Source organism: Saccopteryx leptura, chromosome 8 (genome assembly GCF_036850995.1).
Source record: "Saccopteryx leptura isolate mSacLep1 chromosome 8, mSacLep1_pri_phased_curated, whole genome shotgun sequence".
NCBI classification, from domain to species: domain Eukaryota; kingdom Metazoa; phylum Chordata; class Mammalia; order Chiroptera; family Emballonuridae; genus Saccopteryx; species Saccopteryx leptura.
The window spans coordinates 59,987,914-60,013,615 of record NC_089510.1 but is presented as its reverse complement, the minus strand read 5'-3'; the positions used below and the strand labels follow the sequence as shown (position 1 = coordinate 60,013,615).

The window sequence follows — 25,702 nt, the reverse complement described above, 5'->3', positions numbered from 1 at the left end:
CCTCAAACAATTATCATTCCCCAAGTTTAATCAGAGAAAGGGTAATATTCTCGACATCGTTTTCATTAATATATGTATTTCTGCATTTTTTCAAATTATGCATCATAAGTCATGACTTGCTGTATGTAAATGAATGCTTTATACTTTCATAGCCTTTTTCCCATTTTCACCCTTACAAACCTTATGATCAGGCAACTAACAAGGTCTAACAGTGTCCACAACTACAGTCAGCAGTGCAGCCTTGACAAAAGCCCAGACCTGCTGTCTCAGAGTACAGGCTTCCTCTATTCCTTCCGTTCCTCTTACATACCTGACTTCAGGTAGTGGAACGTTCTGAGAAAAATAAAGTTAGAACTTAACTAGTAGATGAAAGTAGTAGACAATCATAATTTTACTAGACAATAGGCCACTAGGTAAAGTAGTTATTAATCAGTAGTGACCTTTTAGAAGCCTGTGTAAGGCTGATGCCAATATTGTTGTTGCTGCTCAAGGTATTGTGTAACTGTACTTAGAATGGCTTACCACCTGATTTACAGCTTAAAGAAATGTACTAACCTCTTCCTAGAATATTTATATTATTAAAGCAAAAATAACTATTAATCAATGTATTCTACATAACATATGATTATACCTTAGTGTATAAAGATAAAGCTATACTAGCCATTTGCAGAGATGCCTGGCAGATGAACTAAAGAGTTTGGTTCTCTCGCTCATTTCTCATTGACGCCGTCCATTCCTTTGGGGACCCCTGGACCAGCTGGAGCAGGGCTCCAGCAGGGTGTTCTCCTATCAGCCTGTGTACTTCATCTTGCCTTCTGGGCTGTTCCCCTTTGTAATTTTGACACTGTGTGTGTGTGTGTGTGTGTGTGTGTAGGGGGAGTTCTGTGCAGAGAGAGAGCACTGATGGAACGTTTGGGCTTTGCAACTCTCTCAGGGGCAGGATCAAAACCATCTCTCTACAAAGTAAATGCAGCAAGTGTGACCAGAGAGGAACCCAAAACAGAGATTGATATGCACATAAGGTACCTCTAGATGGCCTGGCTAAGGAGATATATAATGGCTTGTTCTCCCAGAACAGTAATAATGATAAAACAACAGTTTCATTCATTGAGAACCTCCCACCCTTTCCTGTGATGGTTCCATGAAACAGTAGTCATAAAAGAATCTGCACACACCCAGAGGAATGATTCCATGCATAAGTGTACCAAATGGGACACATAATAATGACCCTCTTAGAAATTCACAAAGAACCATGATATTGTATTAAAGACTCTAGGAGTCCCTGCTCTTATGAGCTCATCTGCTCAACTAGTATTTCTCAAATTTAATTGATATGGTGACAAAGGAAACTTTTAGAATAACACCCATTAACAATATTGTTCTACAGAAGATATTTTTGGAAAGGCTGTATTACCTCATTTAATCCTCACCACAATTCTGTATGGTAAGTGTTAGTATCCACACTTTACAAGTGACTGGGAGAGGTCACTTGCCTAACAGGAACAGAATTCAAATCCAGGTCTGCCTGAGACCGAAACCCATTCTGCTAGGCATTGGGCTACATAGCCAGAGGGCTCCAGGATCATTTAAAGTCGGATGTGGTGAAGGATCTGTGGGCTCTTAATGAAGCTATGGATAAACCTCAAGGAAAGACAAGAAAATCTGACTGTGATTGGAGAGGCTAATGAAATATCTGAGCAGAGCAAATGTTTAGGAAATGAGCGGAGAAGGAAAAGAAGACCAGTGGAGCTTGTTAGTAATAGGGAGGATGAGTCGTGGGAGGGAGGAGTTGGGACAGACAACAGAAAGTATGTGTCATAGAAGCTGTTGTGAAAGTGACATGAAATACTGTTGTCAAGTGCCTAGCACCATGCTTTATGCACTAAGTGTTAGCTGCTCCCTCTCCTGAAGGAGTTAGGGCCGGAGAACAGCAGACAAGAATGACAGCAAGGTGCAACTCTGGAGGCTAGTGCAATGCTCCATAACCATGCTGAGCTCGGCAAAATGCTCCGCACTGCATTGAAATAATCTCACCGCCCTCCCTAGCTGCTTAGGTTCTTTGTGGGTGTGTGATGGAAGGAATTTATTAATATAATTTATACATTGAAAATGAACAGTGTGTCATTTCACCTCAAATGCTCTACATGTTCACAAGTGATTGTTCACTTCAAATGATGAATGCAAATAGAAGTCAGAGTGGGCCGTGGAGAGCCCTTGCCAAAGTACTAACAAGTAGGGGGCTGTAAAAGTCATGAGCTGACAGCGACAAAGGCTAGGACTGGACCACGCCCAAGTTCAGTTTGGCTTACCAATTCTCTCTCTCTCTCTCTCTCTCTCTCTCTCACACACACACACACACACACACACACACACAAGAATTTGTTTCCAAAATATATAAGGCTGTAAGCACTTTTGACTTCCCTTTCAAACTCTAAAGCGCGGACAGCCCTGGACCTGTTAGCTTGCAGGACAGCAGTTGCCGGAGTGAGGGAGCAGATTCCTCTTGACTTGTGCACCCAGGTGACCCTGTTCCCTCCAGGCCTATCTGACTCACCCAGTGTTCTGATTAACCTGAACAGGATTTGCACTGGGGCTCTGTGTCCAGGCGCACAAGCAGATCTTACAAAGGAAGAATCCACAGCCCCTCTCCCTTCCCAACATGCCCTGCCAACATGACATCTCTGCATGATGGGATTCTTAATAGAGTTTTTTTGGTGGGTGTCTCTAGAAGTGTATGACCACTAACAAAAAAAGGGGGTTTTTTGGTGATGGCTGGCCTGTTATTTGATGTCTTTTTACCCATGCCTTCTCATGATTAAAAGAATTAAAACACTACGGTGTAAACTTTACCAATAGAGAACATAGAGAAAAATAAAAAGCAATATGAGATTTTTTGTGAACACTCATTTACATGCTGATCATCAGTACCAGCACAGAGCTGGCCAACAGTGAACACAGGTGAGTAGGTTTTCATTCTGCGAATCCCTTCAGTCTGAACTTTTTTTTTTTTTTTTTCTGTATTTTTCTGAAGCCGGAAACAGGGAGAGACAGTCAGACAGACTCCCGCATGCGCCCGACCGGGATCCACCCGGCACACCCACTAGGGGGCGACGCTCTGCCTACCAGGGGGCGATGCTCTGCCCCTCCGGGGCGTCGCTCTGTTGCGACCAGAGCCACTCTAGCGCATGGGGCAGAGGCGGAGGAGTCATCCCCAGCGCCCGGGGCCATCTTTGCTCCAGTGGAGCCTCCCCTGCGGGAGGGGAAGAGAGAGACAGAGAGGAAGGCGAGGGGGAGGGGTGGAGAAGCAGATGGGCGCTTCTCCTGTGTGCCCCGGCCGGGAATCGAACCTGGGACTTCTGCACGCCAGGCCAACGCTCTACCACTGAGCCAACCAGCCAGGGCCAGTCTGAACATTTTTAAAGTACCTTAGCATTGTCAAAATCAATGACAAACTGATGTGAGCCATGTTTGTTTTTTAAATTTCCTAGCAGTAACATTAAGGAAGTAAAAAGTAGTTAACTTTTGTAATATATTTTATTTAACCCAACAAATCCAAACTATCATTTCAACGTGTAACCAACATAAAAATTATTAGTAAGATATTTTACACTTTTTTTTACTAAGTCTTCAAAATCCTGTGAGTATTTTACACTATAGAGCCTCTCATTTCAAACTAGCTATATTTCTAGTACATACTCAAAACCCAGATGTGGCAACGGCTGTCATATTGGACAATGAAAGTTACTAAATCATTTCTCTTCCTTAGGTTAATAAACAGGGCTGGATGGATGAATTTCCCACAGAATTCAGGTAAACATAAAGCCAGACAGGAAACTGACACCCTTCTGGCTCGTTTCTGCCCCCAGGACACCTTCTCTAACCAGTCATCCTTTTTTTTTGTCTCCCTTGCTCTTGCCTACTAAAGACACTATTGCAGCATGAACAACACAGGGAATAAAGAGGAAGGAGTGGGTTCAATACCAGCCTGTCCCTTGCAGGTTGGGGACCTTGGGCAAGTTATTCAGCCTCTTGGTCTCAGATTTCTTTCCTATGAAATTGGATTAATTTCTTCACTGAGTTCTGCAAATCAAATAAAATAATAAAGGTAGACTCATCAGTACCAAATAGAGACTATAGGAGTTTGCAAGCTTACAATAATTATTTGTCAAGATTTACATATGTTTGGTGGAAGAGGCAGCAGGAGAAAAAGAATTGTGGAAGTGAGAACTTTCTTTTAATATGCTCTAAACCCCAGATCACAATCTATTCCTTCTCAGTACTTGGTGCTTAAAGTCTCTCTGTGCACTAGTCCAAAGCACACTAAGTCTAAATTATACATACATACCAAAAACATAATAATAATAAATAGTTCCAGTTTTTGCCTGAGTTTGTCCAATTACATTAAGACCCAGAAGATAAGGAAGGAAGACCTCAATGCACCATGTAGGAGTGCACCTGATTACTCTGCAAAATGTCTGAGAAGAAAGCTCCACAGAGTCCAATGCATTTAAGGATGGCAAGAGAGTCATCCTTGAACCTCAGCCCCTGCAGGTGTCCCCACTATAAAACTGTGCCCTAGGATACCAAGGAGCCTTCCCAGACTAAAACCTCACCAGGTCCTAAAGCCAGCACCATCTCCACAGCCCCTGCCCACAGCCTGGGTACTCTGAGAACACTGTAACAAAAAGAATGGAAGACTCACCAATTCATTCTCTTCTCCTTGGTTAAGCAATACCCGATGGTCCTTCTTACTTTTCTCCTCCATCTAAACTGGACCTCCTAGCTAATTAATTCCTCAGGGAAAGGCCAAACCCGCCAAGGCTTAGGAGAGCTCTGAACAGTCACTACTTGTCACTGCTGCTCTCAGGTGTTTAAAATCTCTCGGCAAACACCTCACCTATTATGCTAACAAAACAAAAAAAAAAGAAAAGAAAAGAAATACTCTCCCCAACCACAGGATTGGTCTGTTAATCTATCTGCTTGGTGTGGATTTTTTTTTCTTTTTCCCTAGTACGTATTTGCTTAGATGAGAGCGTGTGCAGACTTAAGCTGCTGAACTAGATATGCTGGCTATAAATGTCTCAACCAATGAATGAGAATGACTAATTTCTGACCAACCCGAGACAACAAGATGAACAAATGAGAAATGAAGAAAAACAGCATGGACTTTGAAAAAGAAATGGGCATATTGAGTGTGACAATGAAAATTGAAGGAAGAGATGCTGGCTCATGACTAGAAATGTAGAAATTATTTGGAACCAGAAAACTCTGAATTCTAACCCCTGTTCTACTGATGTACCTGGACAAAAATTTAAAATTGGAATTTTAGGTTTCTTTATAAAATGTCCATAATAATTATAAAGTGATATGAGGATTTAAGATGGTATTTTCTCTTTTCATACTCAGTAAGAGATAAATATTCATCATCATCATCATCATCATCATAACCATAATAATAAAAAAGAAACAAGCTTTTAAATAGTAAATATAATAATAATTTGATTTCTTTCACTTTCCTCTTTTAGTTTACAATTTTTTTCTTTTTTCTTTTTTCTTTAGCGAGAGGAAGGGAGGCAGAGACAGAATTCCTCAGGTGCCCCAAATGGGATCCAGCCAGTAAGCCCACTAGGGGGCGATACTCTGATCATCTGGGGCCCTTGATCCATTGCAACTGGAGCTATTTCTTAGCTCCTGAGGTGGAGGCCATGGAACCAACCTCTGTATCCAGGGCAACTTTGCTCAAATTGTTCGAGCCATGACTTCGGGAGGGAAAAAGAGAGAGAGAGAAAGGTGAAGAGAAGCAGATAGTCACTTCTCCTGTGTGCCCTGACTGGGGATTAAACCTGGAACATCCACACACTGGGTCAATGCTCTATTGCTGAGCCAAACAGTGAGGGCCAAAGTTTAGTTAATTTGTTCATGATAAACACTTTTATTATTTTATTGCTTTTTTATTGCATCTAGTCCACGGAACAAAATCCTTGCCACTTTGGCCATGGAGGAAAATTTACTAAGAATATAGGTTACTAGAGGACTATACTTGATTCTTTCTACTGCTTGAAATAGTCCTGGGTCATCCTGAGGGGAAACCAGTGCTCACCTTGAAGTTCAAGAGAGAGTCACTAGAAGTGACTGATGAAAATAAACAAATAAGTACAGCTTTTCATGCCAGAGATGCTAATTGAGATATCTACGCTAAAGAATAATGTGCCAACATAAATGAGACTATTTTTCTGACACACAGAGAGAGAGAGAGAGAGGGAGAGAGAGAGATAGGGACAGACAGGCAGGAAAAGAGAGAGATGAGAAGCATCAATTCTTCATTGTGGCATCTTAGTTGTTCGTTGATTGCTTTTTCATATGTGCCTTGACTAGGGGTGGGGGGGGGGTATAGCAGACCCCTTGCTCAAGGCAGTTCAAGCCCATCAGCAACCTTTGGGCTCAAGCCAGTGAACATGGGGTCATGTCTATGATCCCATGCTCAAGCCAGTGACCTCAGGCTTTCAAACCTGGGTCCTTCGCATCCCAGTCCGACACTCATCCACTGTGCCACTGTCTGGTCAGGCACAAATGGGGCATTTTTTTTTTTTTTTTCTGAAGCTAGAAACGCGGAGAGACAGTCAGACTCCCGCATGCGCCCGACCGGGATCCACCTGGCACGCCCACCAGGGGGCACTCTGCCCACCAGGGGGTGATGCTCTGCCCCTCCGGAGCGTCAATCTGCCGCGACCAGAGCCACTCTAGCGCCTGGGGCAGAGGCCAAGGAGCCATCCCCAGCGCCCGGGCCATCTTTGCTCCAATGGAGCCTCGGCTGCGGGAGGGGAAGAGAGAAACAGAGAGGAAGGAGGGGGGAGGGGCGGAGAAGCAGATGGGCGCTTCTCCTGTGTGCCCTGGCCGGGAATCGAACCCGGGACTTCTGCATGCCAGGCCGACGCTCTACCACAGAGCCAGCCGGCCTGGGCAAATGGGGCATTTTTAAGTAACACTAATCTGAGGTCAAACTCAGATTTAGAGAAAAGATATCTGGATTCTAGTAAAACCTAATAAAAGGTTTGAGGGGAAGTCATCAGTCCCTTCTTACTTTTCAGGTATTCACTCATATTTTTACTAAAAACACCTGCTTTGTCTGGCCAGAATGACTTCAGATAAAAGCACCAAGGATGAGTCATGATTTGTCTAAAAGTGAGTGTGTGACCCAGTTCTCAACAATGAAATACACAGGAAAGACAGTGGAGGCTAGAATCTTCTGGGAAAGATTATATGATTGATGAAAGAGAAATTTTCCCCATCCTTTGTACTCTTTCTTTCTTTCAAAGGTATGTGTGAGGATGCAATGCTTGGAGTGTAGCAGCCATTTTAGATCATAAAGTGTATGAAAATTACTATGTAATGATAGTGGACAAAGGAGTTTAATGTCCTGAGAGAGAGACAAGTAAACAGCCTCTTACATAGGAAGGACATCAAACTCAGACTTCACGGGATAAGAACAGCTTCCTGAGAGAAGTGACATCTCTGCTGACCTCGGAAAGATGAGCAGAAGTTAACCAGCTAAAAGGAATGGGAGACAGTGGCAGAAGGTAAGCACACTGTAGGCCAGAGAACAGAAGGGAGGAATGTGTGACAAGGTTCAAGAAAGGTGATAAAATATAGGGGTGCCTGGGGTAATCAAGAGAAATCAAAGTAGGGGTTGAGAATAGAGAGAAAGGGGAATGATTGAGCCATGACATTAAAATATAGACAGAGATATGCCCGGCCATAAAGAGCTTAAAAACCAAGTCAAACTGATTGATCCAATTTTGGGGTGATGTATGTATTGCCAAAAGGACTCTCTTTATTAGCCAAGACCTGGGAACAAATGTTCTTTCAGTTCGGCAAAACTGTTCATAAATGTCTTGGAAGTAACAGCTTCTCAGATCCAGATGTGCACATGCTAACATCAGGCCTATTCACCCTACAGATAATTGTCATTAGCTTAAGGTTTGTATTAGATAATCTTGACATTCTTTAGGTACTGAGCACTTGCTTTGGCCACCAGAGGACATGCTCTGCAGAGAAAATAATCACTCTAAACCCAACCTCCTGGGAGAACCTGCAACAATTACTAAAGCTTGAAGGATCTGCTGTCTGATGCCCATAAGCAAGAGAGAGTCAGTCATACCTACATCTTAACCAGCCCCTTCAAGGGTGACAGAGCCACTTACTGTGTTTACGTATATAGCAGGGGATAGGGGCAGGAAGGGCAGAGGTGAGAAGGTTTCTTGTGGGAGAAGCAGCCTCTGAGTGGGTGGGAGTGGCTTCCTCCAAGCTGGGAACTCACAAGGGCAGGATTAGTGTCTGATTCGTGCCCCATTTCACCAGGAACCTAAAGAACTGATGATTTCCCCAGAAGCCAAGTCTTAGAGCGTTAAAGGGCCTCCCATCCAGAGTGAAGTTGGAGGAAGTAAATGATTGAGAGTATCTCATCTCCCTTGACAACCTCAGACTCAAACATAATTTCCAGAAAACAAAAAAGAAACATAGAAACAGAAAAGAAGTTTGTTCAAAGCTACACAGCAAAATAAGGACAGATTCAGGACTCAGAGCCATATATCTCTTACCGCTAGTCCAGTTTATTTCACCAGAATATACTCCCTCCTCTTCTGCTATAAATTCTCTAGAACCCTGCTCTGATTCTCGAGAAGTAGAGGAATGAGGGATTATATGGATTAAGAGAGAAGGGGTATCTCCACCTCTAGTCCACAAGGCTCATAAATAAAGAAGCAAGAGACATGGTAGTGTATTAGAATCACAACTCACCCTCTGACTTGGCAGGCACAAGATTTCCTGGCCCCACTTCCCCATGACACAAGAAATCTACTCCAGATTTGGATGGTTTATCGAGATTTCAAAGCTCTCTTGCTGCTTTCTCTACCAACCACCAGAAATTTATGGAGATTTCATTTTCACAACTATTGTTAATTGCCTGCATGGGAAGACTGTTTAGTTAAGCTGACTGCTACAACAACAACAAACAATACATTTTTGGTGGTTTAGTGTGGGAATGTGCGTCTAAGTTTATGGTGGTGGGAGGGCACTGTGGTGCAGTGGAGCAGTGTAAGAAAAGAGTAAAAAATAAAATAAAGACACTGTGGCCAAACTGCTCACTCAATTATTAACTTTAAGTGGACTGAGACATAAGAAAATAATTATCCTAGTTTTAACTGACTCTGGGAACTTAAACTTTTGAATTTTCCAGTCCTACATCGCTTCCTGAATGTACATTAGTGTGTTATGTGTTAATGCCTGAACATACGCCAAATATCAAAATAATTATCTCAATGGCCTCAAAGAAAATGTTATACCATGGCATATCTGATGGATATCATGGAATTTCTGATGAATACGATCTTGAACCATCTAGGGGCTAAGATGTAGAACTGAGTTTTCTCAAGAATCTACTTTTTACAATAAAACTCTCAGAGTTTTCTTTCTCCTTCAGAACACTGCCTAGGCCTGACCAGGCGGTGGCAGTGGATAGAGTGTTGGACTGGGATGCAGAGGACCCAGGTTCAAAACCCCAAGACTTGAGTGCGAGCTCATCTGACTTCAGCACAGGCTTACCAGCTTGAGTGCAAGGTCACTGGCTTGAGCAAGGGGCCACTTAGTCTTCTGTAGCCCCCTGATCAAAGCACATATGAGAAAGCAATCAATGAACAACTAAGGAGCCACAACAAAGACTTGATGGTTCTCATCTCTCTCCCTTCCTGTCTGTCTTTCCCTACCTGTCCCTCTCTCTGTCTTTCTGTCTCTGTCACACACACACATACACACAAATAGAATAAAATAAAGAATACTGCCTAGTTGTGTTTCTGGTTCACAAACCATAAGACCCTTGAGTAAATCTTTGTCATCTGTTTCAAGCCAAAACCTCCTGCCTCTTCTGAATACTTTTGACAAGGACAGAGGGGCGTCTCATTCAAGCAATGATTCAGAAGCTTAGGGTCTTTCCATCTTTAGCTGCTGTGATTTTATGAAAAGGGGATGCATGAAGGTAATCAATGAAAGTTTTTATGGAACCGGTCCTAGAAAAGATACTGTGTACTTGTGCTAAAAGATTGGCTAGAGTTCAATTAAATGACCACACTCAGCTGCATGGTTGACCAGGATATGTGGTCTACATGTGGGTCAGGATGAAGAGGAAATGAATTTGGTGGTCATCTAGCAGTCTCTCCCACAAAGGTCCTATAATGATCTCAGTGAGGGATAAAGGGATGGATTAGATTGGATCCTATTCCTTGGGGGACTCAAGGTCTGGTGAAAAAGGCAAAACCATGCAGAGGTGATTGCTATACAAGGTGGAAAAGAGTAAGGCGTTGGTGATTGAAGGTTAAGGGGCAGCATACCTGAGAGACACTAATATCATGTGACAGGGTGTGGAGTGGAATATTATATCTGATTAAGTGACCTAGTGAGCTCATTGTAACTACCACAGCTTAGGAAAACCCTTGACTTTCAATACATGACTAAATCTTCTATTTGAAATACAGATTTAAAGATGTTAGCAAATCTGTACTTTTTAATTGTACTTAATCTATTTATAAGCAGAATCAACCAACCCTTACCCCTTCCAACCCTAATCACCACTGCACCACAACAACTATTCTCTACAGATCAAAACAGAGCAGAGGGTGCTCCCTTTAGCAAACACAAAAATGGGCTATTCAAGATGAAGGCATGGTATGGCCTTTTCTACTCCTTGCCTTGAAGTTCTATTTAAGAGATCAGCAGATTGAGAATTTGGTGAATATGTCAAAACTTAGATGATTAGAAATAAAAGCTATCTTATCTGGGAACAAAAAAGAGCCCAAACTGTGAAAAGTGATCTTCTAATTACTCCTGAGTTTTTTCCTGTCCTGTTAATTCATTTAGCAAACAGCTTCTAAGCTCTCACACCAGGGTTAAGATCAAAGAGGAGAGGGGAATGAATTAGACACTAATCCTGCCCCGAGTGATAAAGAAACAGCACTAAAATGTGACTCTGCTACAGGGGAAGACATGGAAAGAGGCAGAAGAGACAGATGGAGACAGAGAGAGAAACGCTCAGAATCCAGTAGTGCAAGGGACTTGCTAAGGTGTCTTGAAGTCTGTAGCTCATTCACTTTCATGGGTCACAGAGAACTTTGAGAATCTGAACTTTGTAGATTTTCTCCCTCCCAAGAATAACACACATGTATGTGTACATGTGTATAAAATTTCACTTACATCAGATTTGCTTACCCTGTATCTAATCTGATTCCTTCATTTTATAGTTCTTCATTAACTTACTGAATGATACTTACTGAGCTCTTTCTTTCTATAAGAGACTGATGAAAGAGTTGGGAGGATGACAATGATCAAAGCAATCAAAAGGCACTGCGCCACCAGAGGTGACATTTCAGTGGGGAGAGAATGACAAAACCAACTTCGCTATTGGGCAGACAGTGATACTGCCTCTGAGAGAGATAGGTTAGGAATTCAATAGGCCATGCCAGCAGGGGTCAGGAGTGAGAGGGGTGGAAGGGAATGTGAAACTGCATTTTAATTAAGGTGGTCAGGGAAAGTACTGCTGAAAAAGTGACGTTAAGGCTCAGGCTTGAGCTTACCTGGGCAAAGAGGGTTTCAGATAAAGGAAATATCAAGTGTCAAAACCCTGAAGCTGGAGGCCCAGAAGGAAGCCAGTGAGCTTGGAGTGCTGTGGGCGAGGGTCACAGTCAGAGGACTTGAGGTGAAGAGGCAGTGGTGTAACTTATTTGGCACCCAAAGTAGATCACTCTTTATACCTCTTCCTTTATATGACAAATGTTTTTCACTTAATGTGATGAAATGAATGACAAGAATGACTAGAAAATAAACATACATAGGCACAAAAATGGTTTTTTATTGAATTTTGTAGTATAAATATGCCAGTAAAAATAATTTTTTAAAATGAGATGTAAAATACATCTTCCTGGACATAAAAGAAGAAGTAATGAGTTAATACCTTTGAATCATATGAATGTATGTTTACAAAAGAAGAAAAAATACACACACTATAATTAACAGTAACATTGCAGTAACTAATAAATGCATTTTATTGAAATCAAAACATCTGCAAAAAGTAAAATTTGGACAATATTAAATAGTTCTAAATACCTGCAATATTTTATTTTCTTGACCTATTCTTTAGTTTTAAAACAATTAAAAATTTGAAAAGCAAAATAATTTTTAATTTTAAAGCTATTACTCAAATTATTAGTAATTTAAGTATGAACTAAAATTTGCACTTAACCATACAAAAGGATTTCAATAATATTTGCGATGTGTGCTCTGTTTCATTCTTTTCAAAAAAAGAGCCTGGGGGCGGGGGATTGGGGCCAGGGAATGGAGATCTGAATGGTCCAGTTAAGGAACTAGATTTTGAATGGTTTGCACCAGGGGTCCCCAAACTTTTACACAGGGGCCAGTTCACTGTCCCTCAGACCATTGGAGGGCCGGACTATAACAAAAACTATGAACAAATCCCTGTGCACACTGCACATATCTTATTTTAAAATAAAAAAACAAAACGGGAACAAATACAATATTTAAAATAAAGAACAAGTAAATTTAAATCAACAAACTGACCAGTATTTCAATGGGAACTATGCTCCTCTCACTGACCGCCAATGAAAGAGGTGCCCCTTCCAGAAGTGCGGCAGGGGCCAGATAAATGGCCTCAGGGGGCCTCATGCACTTTGGGGACCCCTGGTTTGCACAAAAGCATTCCGTGGAGGTGGCACAGTAGCTCCCCAAACTCTTCAGCTCTCTCAGTTCTTTCTGCCCACATGTGTGATCTGTTCTAGGCTCGAACAGGAGAATCCAGAGAGGATTGAGGCTAGAAGCCTGCCCTTGAGCCCATTCTGCCAGAGCCATGCTCCTGCATGTGAATCTTCTGTGTTCTCTACTTCCTTCCAGCTGCTCTTGTGACCCATGTTATAAAAGGGCTTTGACGAGCTCTTCTCTCACTGACAGGTTCAAGGTTCGTTGGTCACAGACATGTAAACCGTTCATTGCTTAACTGGATCCTTTAAGGTGTCCTCCTCTTATAGAAACTGGGTGATTCAGAATCTGTTGGCAAAAGACTTATTTATTTATTTATTTATTTTTATTTTATTTTATTTTTATTTTTTACAGGGACAGAGAGAGAGAGAGTCAGAGAGAGAGATAGATAGGGACAGACAGACAGGAACGGAAAGAGATGAGAAGCATCAATCATCAGTTTTTCGTTGTGACACCTTAGTTGTTCCTTGATTGCTTTCTCATATGTGCCTTGACTGTGGGCCTTTAGCAGACTGAGTAACCCCTTACTTGAGTGACCTTGGGTCCTAGCTGGTGAGCTTTGCTCAAACCAGATGAGCCCGCGCTCAAGCTGGTGACCTCAGGGTCTCAAACCTGGGTCCTCCGTATCCCAGTCCAACGCTCTATCCACTGTGCCACTGCCTGGTCAGGCAAAAAGACTTTTTAAAAATTTTTTAAATTTTATTTAGAAAATTAACTTTAACACAGTGACACTGATCAATAAGAGTACATAGGTTTCAGGTAAACATTTCTATAGCATTTGAGCTCTTGATTATGTTGTATACCCATCACCCAAAGTCAAATCATTTTCCGTTCACTTTATATTTGTCCCTCTTCACACCCTTGCCCCTACCTGGTCCCCCATGTACCCCTCCCCCACACCCCTTTTTCCCTGGTAACCACTTCACTTTTATCTATGCCCATGAGTCTCAGTTTTATATCCATATATGTGTGAAATCATACAGTTCTTAGCTTTTTCTGATTTACTTATTTCACTCAGTATCATGTTCTCAAGATCCATCCATGTTGTTGTGAATGTCACTATGTCATCATTTCTTATGGCTGAGTATTCCATTGTAAATATGAACCACATCTTCTTTGTCCAGTCCTCTATTGAGGGACACTTTGGTTGTTTCTATGTCTTGACAACTGTGAATAATGCTGAAATTAATACAACAAAGAACGGTTTCTTTGAAAAGATCAATAAAATCGACAAACCACTGGCTAGACTCACTAAGGAAAAAAGAAGGACTCATATAAACAAAATCTGAAATGAAAGAGGAGAAATTACCACAGACATTGTAGATATACAACAGATCATAGTAGAATATTATGAAAGACTATATGTCACCAAATTCAACAACCTACAGGAATGGATAGATTCTTAGAACTATACAATCTTTCTAGACTGAGTCACAAAGAAGTGGCAAAAGTTATGATGTTCGAAAGTGATTGATTGCTGAAATGTGTCAACTGTAATGAAAACAAGGCAGTCCAGGGACTTCTGATTAGAGCATGTGAGACAAAGAAGAAAGAAATGTTTCGCCTCACCCAATTATGGCTGACTCCTGATCAATGGGAAAAAGGCTTCCCTCTTTTGTTAACGACTTTTCCCTGGGGTTCTCATTTCTGCTCCTATTCTAGGCATGGCTGCCCCTCCCGCTGCTCTCCAGAAGGGTAGAGGCACAAGTTAGGCAGCCGAACTAGCTTTTTCATGGCCCTCATGGGAAGTAAGTACCAGAACTTGGATAAATCCTAGGCTCTACTTGGGCTTTACCATACAATTAGCTTTATGCATTGCAGATACTGTAATTTGGTGTGGGCCATTGAAGCAATTGTTCTGTGTTTATAATTGCTTCTGTTTGGAATTTTCAAAACCTATTCTCTTTAGTCATTAAATAAGTATTAATTGTTTTACTCTATTATTGAGTCAGTGCTTTTTTTCTAACGCTTTATGTGTCCCAGGCTTGGTGGTCCTCACTGTCCTTGATCCACCGATTTTGCCTTGGGACCATTTCCATAGCTTCTTATACATAAGTGAAAAATGGTTCTTATCACATTCAAGGGAAAGAACCATTCATTTTCACATCCAAGCATTTAGCTCAGGGAGTCGCAGATATGGCAGGTGCTCAATAAATACTGTGTAAATGAATAGGTCACTTTTTCAAACAAGGCAGTCTGCTTTGCAATATTCCATTTTTCAGGTTAGGTGGATGCTCAGGGAGTTTTTCATTTATGATGGTCAGTGGCAGACTGAAAACTAGAACTATGGCAGATATTGTCTGCGGTCTGTTCCAATTCCTCTGGATACCTTCAATACCTCCACAGGCATTTGTGTGTTTGCTTCTAATGAGCTGTACCTGCAGCTCTGCAGAGGATTGACCTTGAGCCCCTTTGCCCATCCCAGCAAAGGCCCCAAAGTGCCTGAAGTTTTCTTCCCACACCCACCCTCCCAAACAACCCCGAGCCCATGGCTGAGGCTGGAGTCTACAGCACTTCCTCTTGCCAAGACCTGGGACACTGAGGTGAAGTTCGCATTCCAAAGATCCCTGACAGCATTGGGTCAAGGTAAGACTTTTCCCAAAATCACATTTTTATTTGTGTCTTCCTCCACTCCCTTACCTTTTTCTCCCAGGCATACTTCTTTTACAAAACAAATCCATGTCTCAGTGTCTGTTTCTGGGTTCACCTTCAGAAAAGAACTAAGTGTTCCTAATATTTGTATGCCCCCCCTAGATCTGTGCACCATCAACCTATTTTTTGGAAGGGGGAGACCACCTGCTATGTAAATGCAGATTTCATCCTTTCATTCTCTCACCTGGCTGTTACTCATTACTCTCCCTTTAAAGCTTCCGGTTCCTTCTCTCCTTAATTTAAAATTTTCTATGCTACCACCTTGAATTTGTTCTAACCATTCTTTCTGCCTAAGATATTAAGGTTGTTCCAGGAGATTTTAATAGTTCATCTCATGCTACTGAAAACGTGTTGACATTGTCAAGGACTTTAGGTTTGGCAGAGCTTATGCCACATTGCACCATACCCTGTGTGTTCAGGAGCTGCATAGAAACACAATGTCTGTTTAATATTCTGGAAGGCTTTCCAGATGACTGGTCTGAAGAACAAATCTACACAGACCGCCAGTTGTGTGGCTTGTTGGCTGAGCATAGTAAGTGCCAGCAAGAATGAGTCAAGAGTTAACCATGTTTGTCAGGTAAGTCATGAACTGGAGTCTGATATGGCCAAAGAGATGTCCCAGTGCTGTCAGATAAATACCTTGGTGAACATTGAACTCACAACTCTGCTCCCCTCTCTGCTGCTGAAAGCGCTGATTACCACTGAGCCCAGTGAAGGGTGCCGAACAGAAGGGAAAAGGCATTTCTGAAATTGGTCTTGTCTCTGCTCAAAGAGTGGGTTCAATTCCATTTGTCAACTCAAGAAGCTTCCACAGGAGGAGGAATATTTACAAAGCTGCAAGCTGGATATAGCTATTACAGAGTGAACTTGATCCCAAGATCTATCCTAAAAAGAATACAAACTTCTAAATTGATGTCCTGAAGCTGGTTGATTTCTTATTAATCAATTACAGGTGATCTAACCTGGTTGGCAAGATGAGGATTCCTTTGAGATACTCACACCTTCCCGTGGTCAGGGATTAATTACTCTTTTTTTCCCTTATCTGAAGGATGGACTAGAACGAATATCTTAAGGTATAAAAGGGTTGTTTTTTGCATAAATTTTCAACCAGCTTCAAGAATACAAGATATTAAGCACCATCCTATGTTTTTATTTTTGGCTGGTAGCAATGTTTGCCCCACTGAACATAGCCATCATGTGATTGTTTTTGTCAAGAATTCAGTACTTAAACCAGAGGTCCCCAAACTTTTTACACAGGGGGCCAGTTCACTGTCCCTCAGACCGTTGGAGGGCCACCACATACAGTGCTCCTCTCACTGACCACCAATGAAAGAGGTGCCCCTTCCGGGAGTGCAGCGGGGGGCCGGATAAATGGCCTCAGGGGGCCGCATGTGGCCCGCAGGCCGTAGTTTGGGGATGCCTGAAACCCTGGCCAGATAGCTCATTTGGTTGGAGCATCGCCTTGGTATGCAGAGGTTGTAGGTTCAATCCCCAGTCAGGGCACATACAGGAGCAAATCAATGTTTCTGACACTCTCTCTCTTTCTCTCCCCTTCTTCTCTCTCTAAAAATCAATCAAAACATTTTTTAAAAAGAATATAGTATTTAACAAAAAGCAGGGATAACTGGGCTCACTTCAAAAGAGGAAAGTCCATCATCACCAGGGACAGCATTTATAATACAGAGTAGAGAATACACAGGGACAAATATAGCATTTCCAAAGGATATATACCACAAAATGTTCTGTCAGCACTGTGGAAGTTGGCAGGAAAAATTGTGGATGAGTCCTTATAAAGACAAGTGCACATGCAGGAAAATAATCTATGTTATTCTTTTAGAAGTAGAGTTTCTAAACCTGATTCATCATCCAAATCACTTGGAAAGCTTGATAAAGCTCCAGCTCCTATGACCCGTCCCAGAGATCCTGAATGAGTATGTCCAAGGTTGGGTCCTGGGCTTTGTTTCTAATAAGGTCCCTGTGGTTTTCCAGGATAGGTCAGGTTTGAGAATCATGTTCCAAAGAGATGAAGTGCTGTGAATCGTTCCGCCGAGAGAAGGGCTAGCATGATGCAATAGCAGAAGGACCAGCTACACACCACTTACAAATATGTCTGAATCGGAACTGTTTTGTACAGGTCTTTGCATCTCAGGAAAGATATTAAAGACTTGAAAGTCATCCAAGGAAGGCTTATTTCTAAGTAATTTTTCAGGATAAGCAAATGATTACACAAGAAGGGTTGCAAAATGAAATCTGAGAAGAATGTTCACTTTTTTGAAGTGGAAGTAACTAATTCTGTAAACAAAGGCTGGAGGCAGGTCACTCTCCACCTTATTTTAAATAAATAAAAATAAACAGATTAACTGAAAAAATAATAATTCTAAGGTTAGTAACTCATAGATAATTACATTTTAATTAAAATAGAATTATATTTATTTAGTTCCTAGAAGGCTATGGTGTGTTCATCAGTTCATTCATTTTCTGCTTCTGCATTGTTTTATTTACTCCTTCACTGATTCACACAACACAGTCAATAGCTATGTTATGTGCAAGGCCAAGTCCTAACAATTCTCCTTAAAGCCTGAGACATGTAGAGAAGAAATTATGTGCCACATTTGATCTCCTTTGATTTTTGCAGTTATGCATGAGGTAATATATAATATTCTCATGAAAATAGCCCAGGAAACTAAGATATAGACATAGTGACTCATTTGCTTAAAATCACAAATCAAAGGTGTCAGGATTAGAGCTCAGAAGTGCCTGACTCCTAAGCTTATACTCTGAATTGCTATACAACATTGCCCCAAAGAGACAATTTTGAGATTGACTTTATCTCTCCAGGTTTTCTGTGGCCCCTAATGAAGTGGTCAGATAGGGGAGGGGAGTCAAGAGCCCATGACTTCAGCTAGTGTGGCTGCTCCTATGACCCCAAAAGCCACTTTGTACCTGTCTTCACCTAGGCACCCACTCAACCCTGGAACACCTTTGAACCACCTATATGTTGTGCTAGGGCGAGGTATAGGTGGATAAAAGAATTTGCCCTTTTTTAAATGTGACTCTTGGCACCAGGATCCATCTAGGGAGGATCCAAACCTACAAAATTATCTCCAGATCAAACCGGTTTCTGCAGACACAATATGGTGATTACAAGAAAGAAAGGGAGGTAGAGGGAGGTAGAGGAGGGTAGAGGGGAAATTAATGGTGATGGAAGGAGACTTAACTCGGTGGTGAACACACTTTACAGTGTGCAGATGATGTCTTACAGAATTGTATACCTGACCCCTATGTAATTTTTGTAGGGGAGCTCACTGTAGAAACGCAGTGTGGCTCGGGCAGCACGGGCATCTGGGAAGTGCTGTTCTCTGTGACTCTACAGCCTCATGCTGGGCTGACTGCCCCAAAGCCTTCCGCCCAAAGACAAACATCATGTCCCAGGAAGAAGGTTAATAAATGTATAGAGTGCAACAACTGCCTGATGTTATCTTTCAACTTAGAAATACATCTTTTGGGTGGTTTACATGAATACCTATCATATGGTTTTGCTATTAACCCCCTAATGAAATTTTTAAAAAGACCAGGTTCTGGGAGAGCCGTGGATTTTGCCCAGCTTGTCACCCCCTGGAGGAAGCAGCAGGGTACCCCAGGCCTCTACGATTGCATACCACTGTGTCACCCCTGGTCACTCTCGATCTCTTTTAACCATTTTTTATCTTCTTTTTGGAGACATACTTAGATTGTTTATGTCACCTTTCTATTTCTGTGTGATGCCATCAACCAGTAACAATACACATCTTCCACCTGTGCTCCCAGAGTCACATCACTGCCAGGTGACAGATGCCACAGGGCTATTCTCTCTTGCTTTTATTACACTCTGACCTCTATTTATTTATTTCCCTCTGTCTCTCTCATTTTATCACAGATTTATTTTACTCAGGCCCTTGAGAAATTTCCTAAAGGTAGGGTAAAATCAGAAAACAGCCTGAAAAAATACATATCTAGTTGTACTCAAATTTTGCCCGTTTTCCCTAAACAAGTTTATTTGCTGCCATTGTCTCTTCTCTTGGGTTGAGTATCTTCCTAGCAAAATCTATGCACTCATGGACAAATAAGCCTTTAATTCCCTCTACATATTGAGATAGTCTTTTTAGCATATACCCAACCCCTTTAATTCCACAGCCCACCTCCATACGCCCACTGTATAAATGGACAGCCGAACTCATTAACCACAACATTGGAATCGCTATACTTTGTACTTTTGGTTGTTTTTATTCATAGTCCTATTGTTTTAGTTAAGCTTCTTTGTACTGAATGGAAAACAGATGTTCACAGACAAAAAAGAGAAAAAAATCAACAGTGATTATGTTTATTTTATTCAATCACACCACAGCTGCTTGCTGAACCCCACCACAGATTGTGCTAGGTGCAGAGTGGGAAGATGAAATGAATCAAACTTGCTCTCTGTCTTCAGAGAATGGGGTCTCTAGTTAAAGTGGGGTTGCATGGGAGTTGGAGGAAGCTGAAACACTACAGGACCATAAGACAAGATTAAAAGAGCCGCACACCACACGAGGGAAAGATATGCAGGGCGCGATGCATGTGCAGGTGAAGGGGTCTATCTCCCTCTGGCTTGGTGAATCAGTGGCATTCTAATTGTATCTCGAGATGTGGGTGGGATTTTAATCTGTGGATATAAGAGTAAGAATTATTGGTTCCCCCAAAGAGAAAACAGGATAAACAAAAGTATTGATGTGAGAAAGTTACTGTGTGATGAGAATAAGTGAGTTATGGAATACTGAGAATAATAGTCTGTAGCATTACTGAGTAAAAGGAGAAATGTTTAAGATGAGGCCAGAGGTAGCTAGTGCAAAGGCCTTGAAACCCTTAGCAAGTAATCTGTACTTTATTTGGTAAATACTTATTTGGTAATTTAGACTGTGAAGGATTTCGAACCACCGATGTGACATGATCAGAGCTGGGTGATAGAATTCACAGAGACCTTGAGAAGCAAAGGTAAAAGAGAAACCTCAGTCAGGAAGCTCAGTTAAGAGGCTCTTATAACTACACAGGTGATGGTCAAGGGTCCTGGAGAAGAGGTCTGAATGAGAGACATTGCTGAGAGAGTACAGGGACTGGCTGGAGGAGGAATAGGTGGGACTCTTCATTACACAACCATGTTTGTCATTGCAAAACTAAAGTTCTCACTTACCCAGAGTCATCATTTTCAGCTTGCAACATAATGTGAATGGTGCTCCCTTGAGTTGTGCAGCATCCACAACTTCAGCAGAGTTTCTGTAGTCGATCTCTGTGCAGCCTTTATCACAGGCCAGTGTTTCATTATATTTTCCATGGACTTGAATGAAACACTCAAGAGAGAGAGAGTTAGGACAAGACAGCAAGGAAATAAGACTGGGAGAGTCTGGATGACCTCTGAGTATTCTACAGCCAACCCTGGGCATTGCTCCACAGCATCCTACATTCTTTTTCCTGGTGAATTAACTACTTTGATTAGCAGTACTAGCCAGCTGTGAAGAACATACAGAATTTTATTTGGAAATCAGTGGACTTAGACTTTAGAATCGTATCTTTCATTTCTGAAGTGTGTGACCTCGAACAAGTGCTACTCTCTCAATGTCCACCACCTGAAGGGCTTTCTGAGTACTATACAGAAAACAAATGAGCTATTGAGGCAAGGACACCCTGAAATAAAGTAGTCAGGGAAGGCTTATTTGAAGAAGGGACATGTGAGCTGAAACCCGAAGGAGAAGAAATCAATCATAGCTGGGGGAGAGGAGGATCATTCAAAACAGAAAAGATGGCAAATGCGATCTTCCAGAGGACAAACGTGATGTGCTGGGGAAGGCCAAGGCTCTCTCAGGTCCAGGAGACGTAGATTTTGTTGTTGGTTTGTATACATCTGTTCAACTTCGAAGAAAGTCAGTTTGTTGATAAAGTATAGAGGGTCACATTAACAAGTCTAATGGAAACCAAAGTGCAGACAAATATTGTGTGGCGGCAGTTTTCAAGTTTGTTTGTTTTTTATGCATAAGGAAGTGAGCATAGTTCAAACCAAGACAGACTCTCTATGCCCCAACGAAGCTGCACAGAGCAGGGGCTGAGCTAAGTTCCGGCAGAGATATAGGTTTCTCTGGTTTTATCATTTTACTTGCTCAGCAGTGGGAGTTTACCTCTTCTGTGATTGATGGTCAGATTCAAGACAACAGATATAAAAGCTAAAAACTCTTTCTAAAGGCAATTATACTCATGATGGCAATCCATTGGGTGGGTGCCTTTCTTGTCTCCTTGCTTTTCAGTGCTACAAACATTTCATCCAGGGGAAACATGGGAAAGACACTGCAGGGAACTCATAGACAGAGGCCCTATGTCTGAATCCAGCTCCTGCTCCTTCTCTCAATCGCTGTGTCCTTAGACAAGGTCTGGTACCTCATCAAAATAAGAAGGATAGAAATTCTCGTCCGGCCTTCCTCCCAAGATTGTTATGAGGCTTGAATGAGAGAACAGGTATAAAAATATTTCATACACTCTTAATGCCCTGTGTAGAAGCAGGGAATAACAGCATCTGCAGCGTTAGGAAATGACTGGAACTTTATAAAGATGTTGCTTTGATTCAACGTTACTGGAATAGACCCCATGATTTTATAATATTTGTCAAAAAAGAGAGAAAGAAAGAGATTGATTAGAGAACAACGACATATAGGTTTTACTTGCCTTTTTAAATACAGAATAATTTATTATAGTGTAAACTAAACACATGGCTCTGAGTAAATAATGAGGTTTTCCAGTCATCGCGTCTGCAGTGGATACAGACATGCACACTTGTGTGAGCACATGAGGACACAGGTGACACAAGCATGTTTCCATGCTCAGATCACTAGGTGTCAGTGAGGAGAGCCTGAGTTAGAGTTCTCTGTGGATAAGAGCCGTTTGTTTTGGAGTGGACATACAGGGAACCCTCTGTAATGATCTGGATCAGGTGACTGTGGCCTTTCCTCCTCCAAGTCCCGGTCAGGAAAGCACATTGAGCACAGGTAACTCCGCCCTTGGGTTAGGGAACTCTTCCATGTTCTTTTCCTCAAAATTTTCAAACACCAGTTTCTACGGGATTCTGAAGTTGCTCGTTTGGCCGTCAGGCTGTGCCCCTCTTCTTTCGGCTCTTACCCCCATTCGAAGCCACTCTCCGAGGCACAACGCAGTGAAGCCTCTTTGTCCACATTGTGCCACCTTGCAGGGCAGGAAGCCCATCGTCCCCGCTCATCTCCCCACATGCATCAGTCTCATAGTCGGTGTGGGCAGCGGCACTAAGTGGTTTATGTCACAGCGGAAGACTGAGACACTGGCCATATCCCATCTGAAAGGAAGTTTGCAGGTCATTGAATTTCATCTGATACTTGACTCCTTTCTGTAATTGGTCTTTGACATTCCACCTGCACCTCCAATGTCACAGAGCCCGCACCTCATGAGGTCCCCAACTTCCACTTGCATCAGTGCTGTGAGGGCGGCAGCCTCCATGTCGTTTCCCCCGCTGAGTGCTGCTCACTCAGTGGTCATGCCACCAGGCACAGGTCAGAGCTTTCTCTCCCGTGGTAATCCTTCAAGTATTTAAATACAATTCTCACATGCCCAGACTCCCCATCTGTCCAGGCTAAGCACTTCCAGCTCCTTCATTTGTTGTCTCTGAGATATAATTAGTTTCAAGAATAGTCTTCGAAATGAGTCCCTTGTAGCAAAGACTTTAGGACGGTGAGGCTGGGGGACTGGAGTCTCCCAATCCCTGTTCTCTGTTGCCTGTGCAAATTGCTGAGAATGGACTCACTTAGGACCAAGGCAACTGAAGCGACTGAGTCTCAGAAAGACAAAGAGACACTCAGGGCTTTTGGTTTAGTTTTGTTCTGAACATACCTTTAGTTCAGATCTGGCAGGATGCCTAGAATTCATCTGAACAGAAGGCCTTGCTGTTAGGGCTGCCTCCTTCCACCTGGCAAATAAAAACTCATTTTTTTACTATGAGATCACACCAACCACCCTTTGGAGCAACAGATTTGCTCCAAAGAGTGTGTCTGAGGCTCAGGTTGGCTTTCTTCAGCCTAAGTCTTCTCTGTCAGGTGAGGATGATTAGCCCTTCCTTGTCAGAGTCCAGAACAACTGTGCAATTCAAATGAGCTAGTGCTGCGCTTGGTGAAGAATTCCTCTGAGCTCTGCACACTGCTCTTTCCTCACATTTATTGGAGTGATTTTGGTTAATAAAATTATATAGGTTTCAGGTGTACAATTCTATAATATATCATCTGTATATTGTATTGTGTGTTCACAGCAAGTCAAGTCTTCCCATCACCATTTATCCTCCCTACCCTCTCCTTACCCACCCCCTTCCCTCTGGTAATCACCATACTGTTATCTGCCTCTGTGAATCTGCTTAATCTCCTCACCTTTTCCCCCAGCCCCCCATACTCTCTCCCCTCTCACAGATGTCATTCTGTTCTCTGTATCTATGAGTCTGATCCTATTTTGTTTGTTAGTTTATTTTGTTCGTTAGATTCCACATATAAGCAAAGTCATAGATACTTGTCTTTCTTTCACTGGCTTATTTCACTTAGCATAATACTCTCCAGGTCCATCCATGCTCTAGAAAAAAAAAAATCTTTTTTTTTTTTTCATTTTTCCGAAGCTGGAAACGGGGAGGCAGTCAGACAGACTCCCGCATGCACCCGACTGGGATCCACCTGGCATGCCCACCAAGGGGCAATGTTCTGCCCCTCTGGGGCGTCACTCTGTTGCATCCAGAGCCATTCTAGCGCCTGAGGCAGAGGCCACAGAGCCATCCCCAGCGCCCGGGCCATCTTTGCTCCAATGGAGCCTCGGCTGTGGGAGGGGAAGAGAGAGACAGATAGTAAGGAGAGGGGGAGGGGTGGAGAAGCAGATGGGTGCTTCTCCTGTGTGCCCTGGCCGGGAATCAAACCCGGACTCCAGCACGCCAGGCGGACGCTCTACCGCAAAAATTCTTTCTTTTTCATGACCCAGTAGTATTCCATTGTTTAAATGGACCACAGTTTATTTATCCACTCATCTACTGATAGATACTTGGGCTGCTTCCAAATTTAGGCTATTGTAAATAACACTGTGATAAACATCAGGGTACATATATTCATTCAAATTAGTGCTCCAGGTTTCTTTTGCTATATTCCCAGAAGTGGAATTGCTGGGTCATAAGGCAGTTTTATTTTTAGTTTATAGAGGTAACTCCATACTGTTTTCCACAGTGGCTGCACCAGTCTGCATTCCCATTATCAGTGCATGAGTGTTCCCTTTTCTCCACATCTTCGCCAACACTTGTTATCTGTTGATTTATTGATGTACACATTGATTTTGTTCATTCCTAGGTCATAGGCCATCTCCAGCTGGCCCTGACCACAGCCCTTAACCACATTTTAGAAAAAGACATTCAGAGTTGTCATATCACTGCTGAGGGTGACTTTGTAAATGCAAACATTACTTTCTGTACAAAGGAAGACAAATGATTCTGCAGCCTATTTGAATAATTCTCACACCTTATTATAAAAACAAAAGCAACAGGTGCCTTCATTGCTGCAAAAACATCATGTTCCCAGAATTCTCTGTAGTCACAGAGCCACCAACCATGCTCAGGAGGTCAGCCAGGGCAGGGAATGATTGCAGATGTTGACAGTAGCAAAGTTAGCCACTTGTCTTGGGTCAAGCCATTCAACCCTGCCCACTACATTCACCCAGGATTTGATTTTCATAATAGAAATTTTGCTTTTGCTTTCAAATAGTATTTGTGGGTTTTCTACTAAAATTCAGTATTGTATGCTAAGCTAACAGAAACCTGGGTATTTTCTGTGTTGAATGAATCCAGTATAATCAAACTGTAATAATGATGAAATAAGGAAAGGTTTTGTTTTCTGAAAACTGAAGCTTCAAACCTATGAAATATGTGGGTTGTGTGAAGACTTACATCGATGGTAACATGTTATGTTGTAGCACAAGAGTAACTTTTATCAAAAATAATAAAGTAAAAATTCCTGGAATTGGGCACATGAGATGAAGGTTCTCAAATGTTCACGGGGTCAGGAGATGTAGAGATTAGAGGACAGTAGCAAGGCTCTTTGACATGTGTGATGTTCCATTTTTTTGTTTGTTTTCTAGGAGTAAAAGCTGGAGCAGCTACATAATGTGTGGGGCTCAGTGCAAAATGAAAAAAATG

The 25,702-nt window shown here is 42.2% G+C and overlaps 1 protein-coding gene across 4 annotated transcripts in view; it reads right to left on the bottom strand.

Annotated features, from left to right (window-relative positions):
* The window catches only part of ATP13A5 (ATPase 13A5), a 137,556-nt gene extending 132,702 nt beyond the window's left edge, over positions 1 to 4,854 (bottom strand). For all 4 annotated transcript variants that reach the window (XM_066347555.1, XM_066347558.1, XM_066347556.1 and 1 more), the window contains exon 1: positions 4,703 to 4,854. In XM_066347555.1, the coding sequence (XP_066203652.1) occupies positions 4,703 to 4,765 (63 nt within the window). In that variant the 5' untranslated portion in view covers positions 4,766 to 4,854. The remainder of the gene's footprint in view (positions 1 to 4,702) is intronic.
* Between the last annotated feature and the right edge of the window lie 20,848 nt (positions 4,855 to 25,702).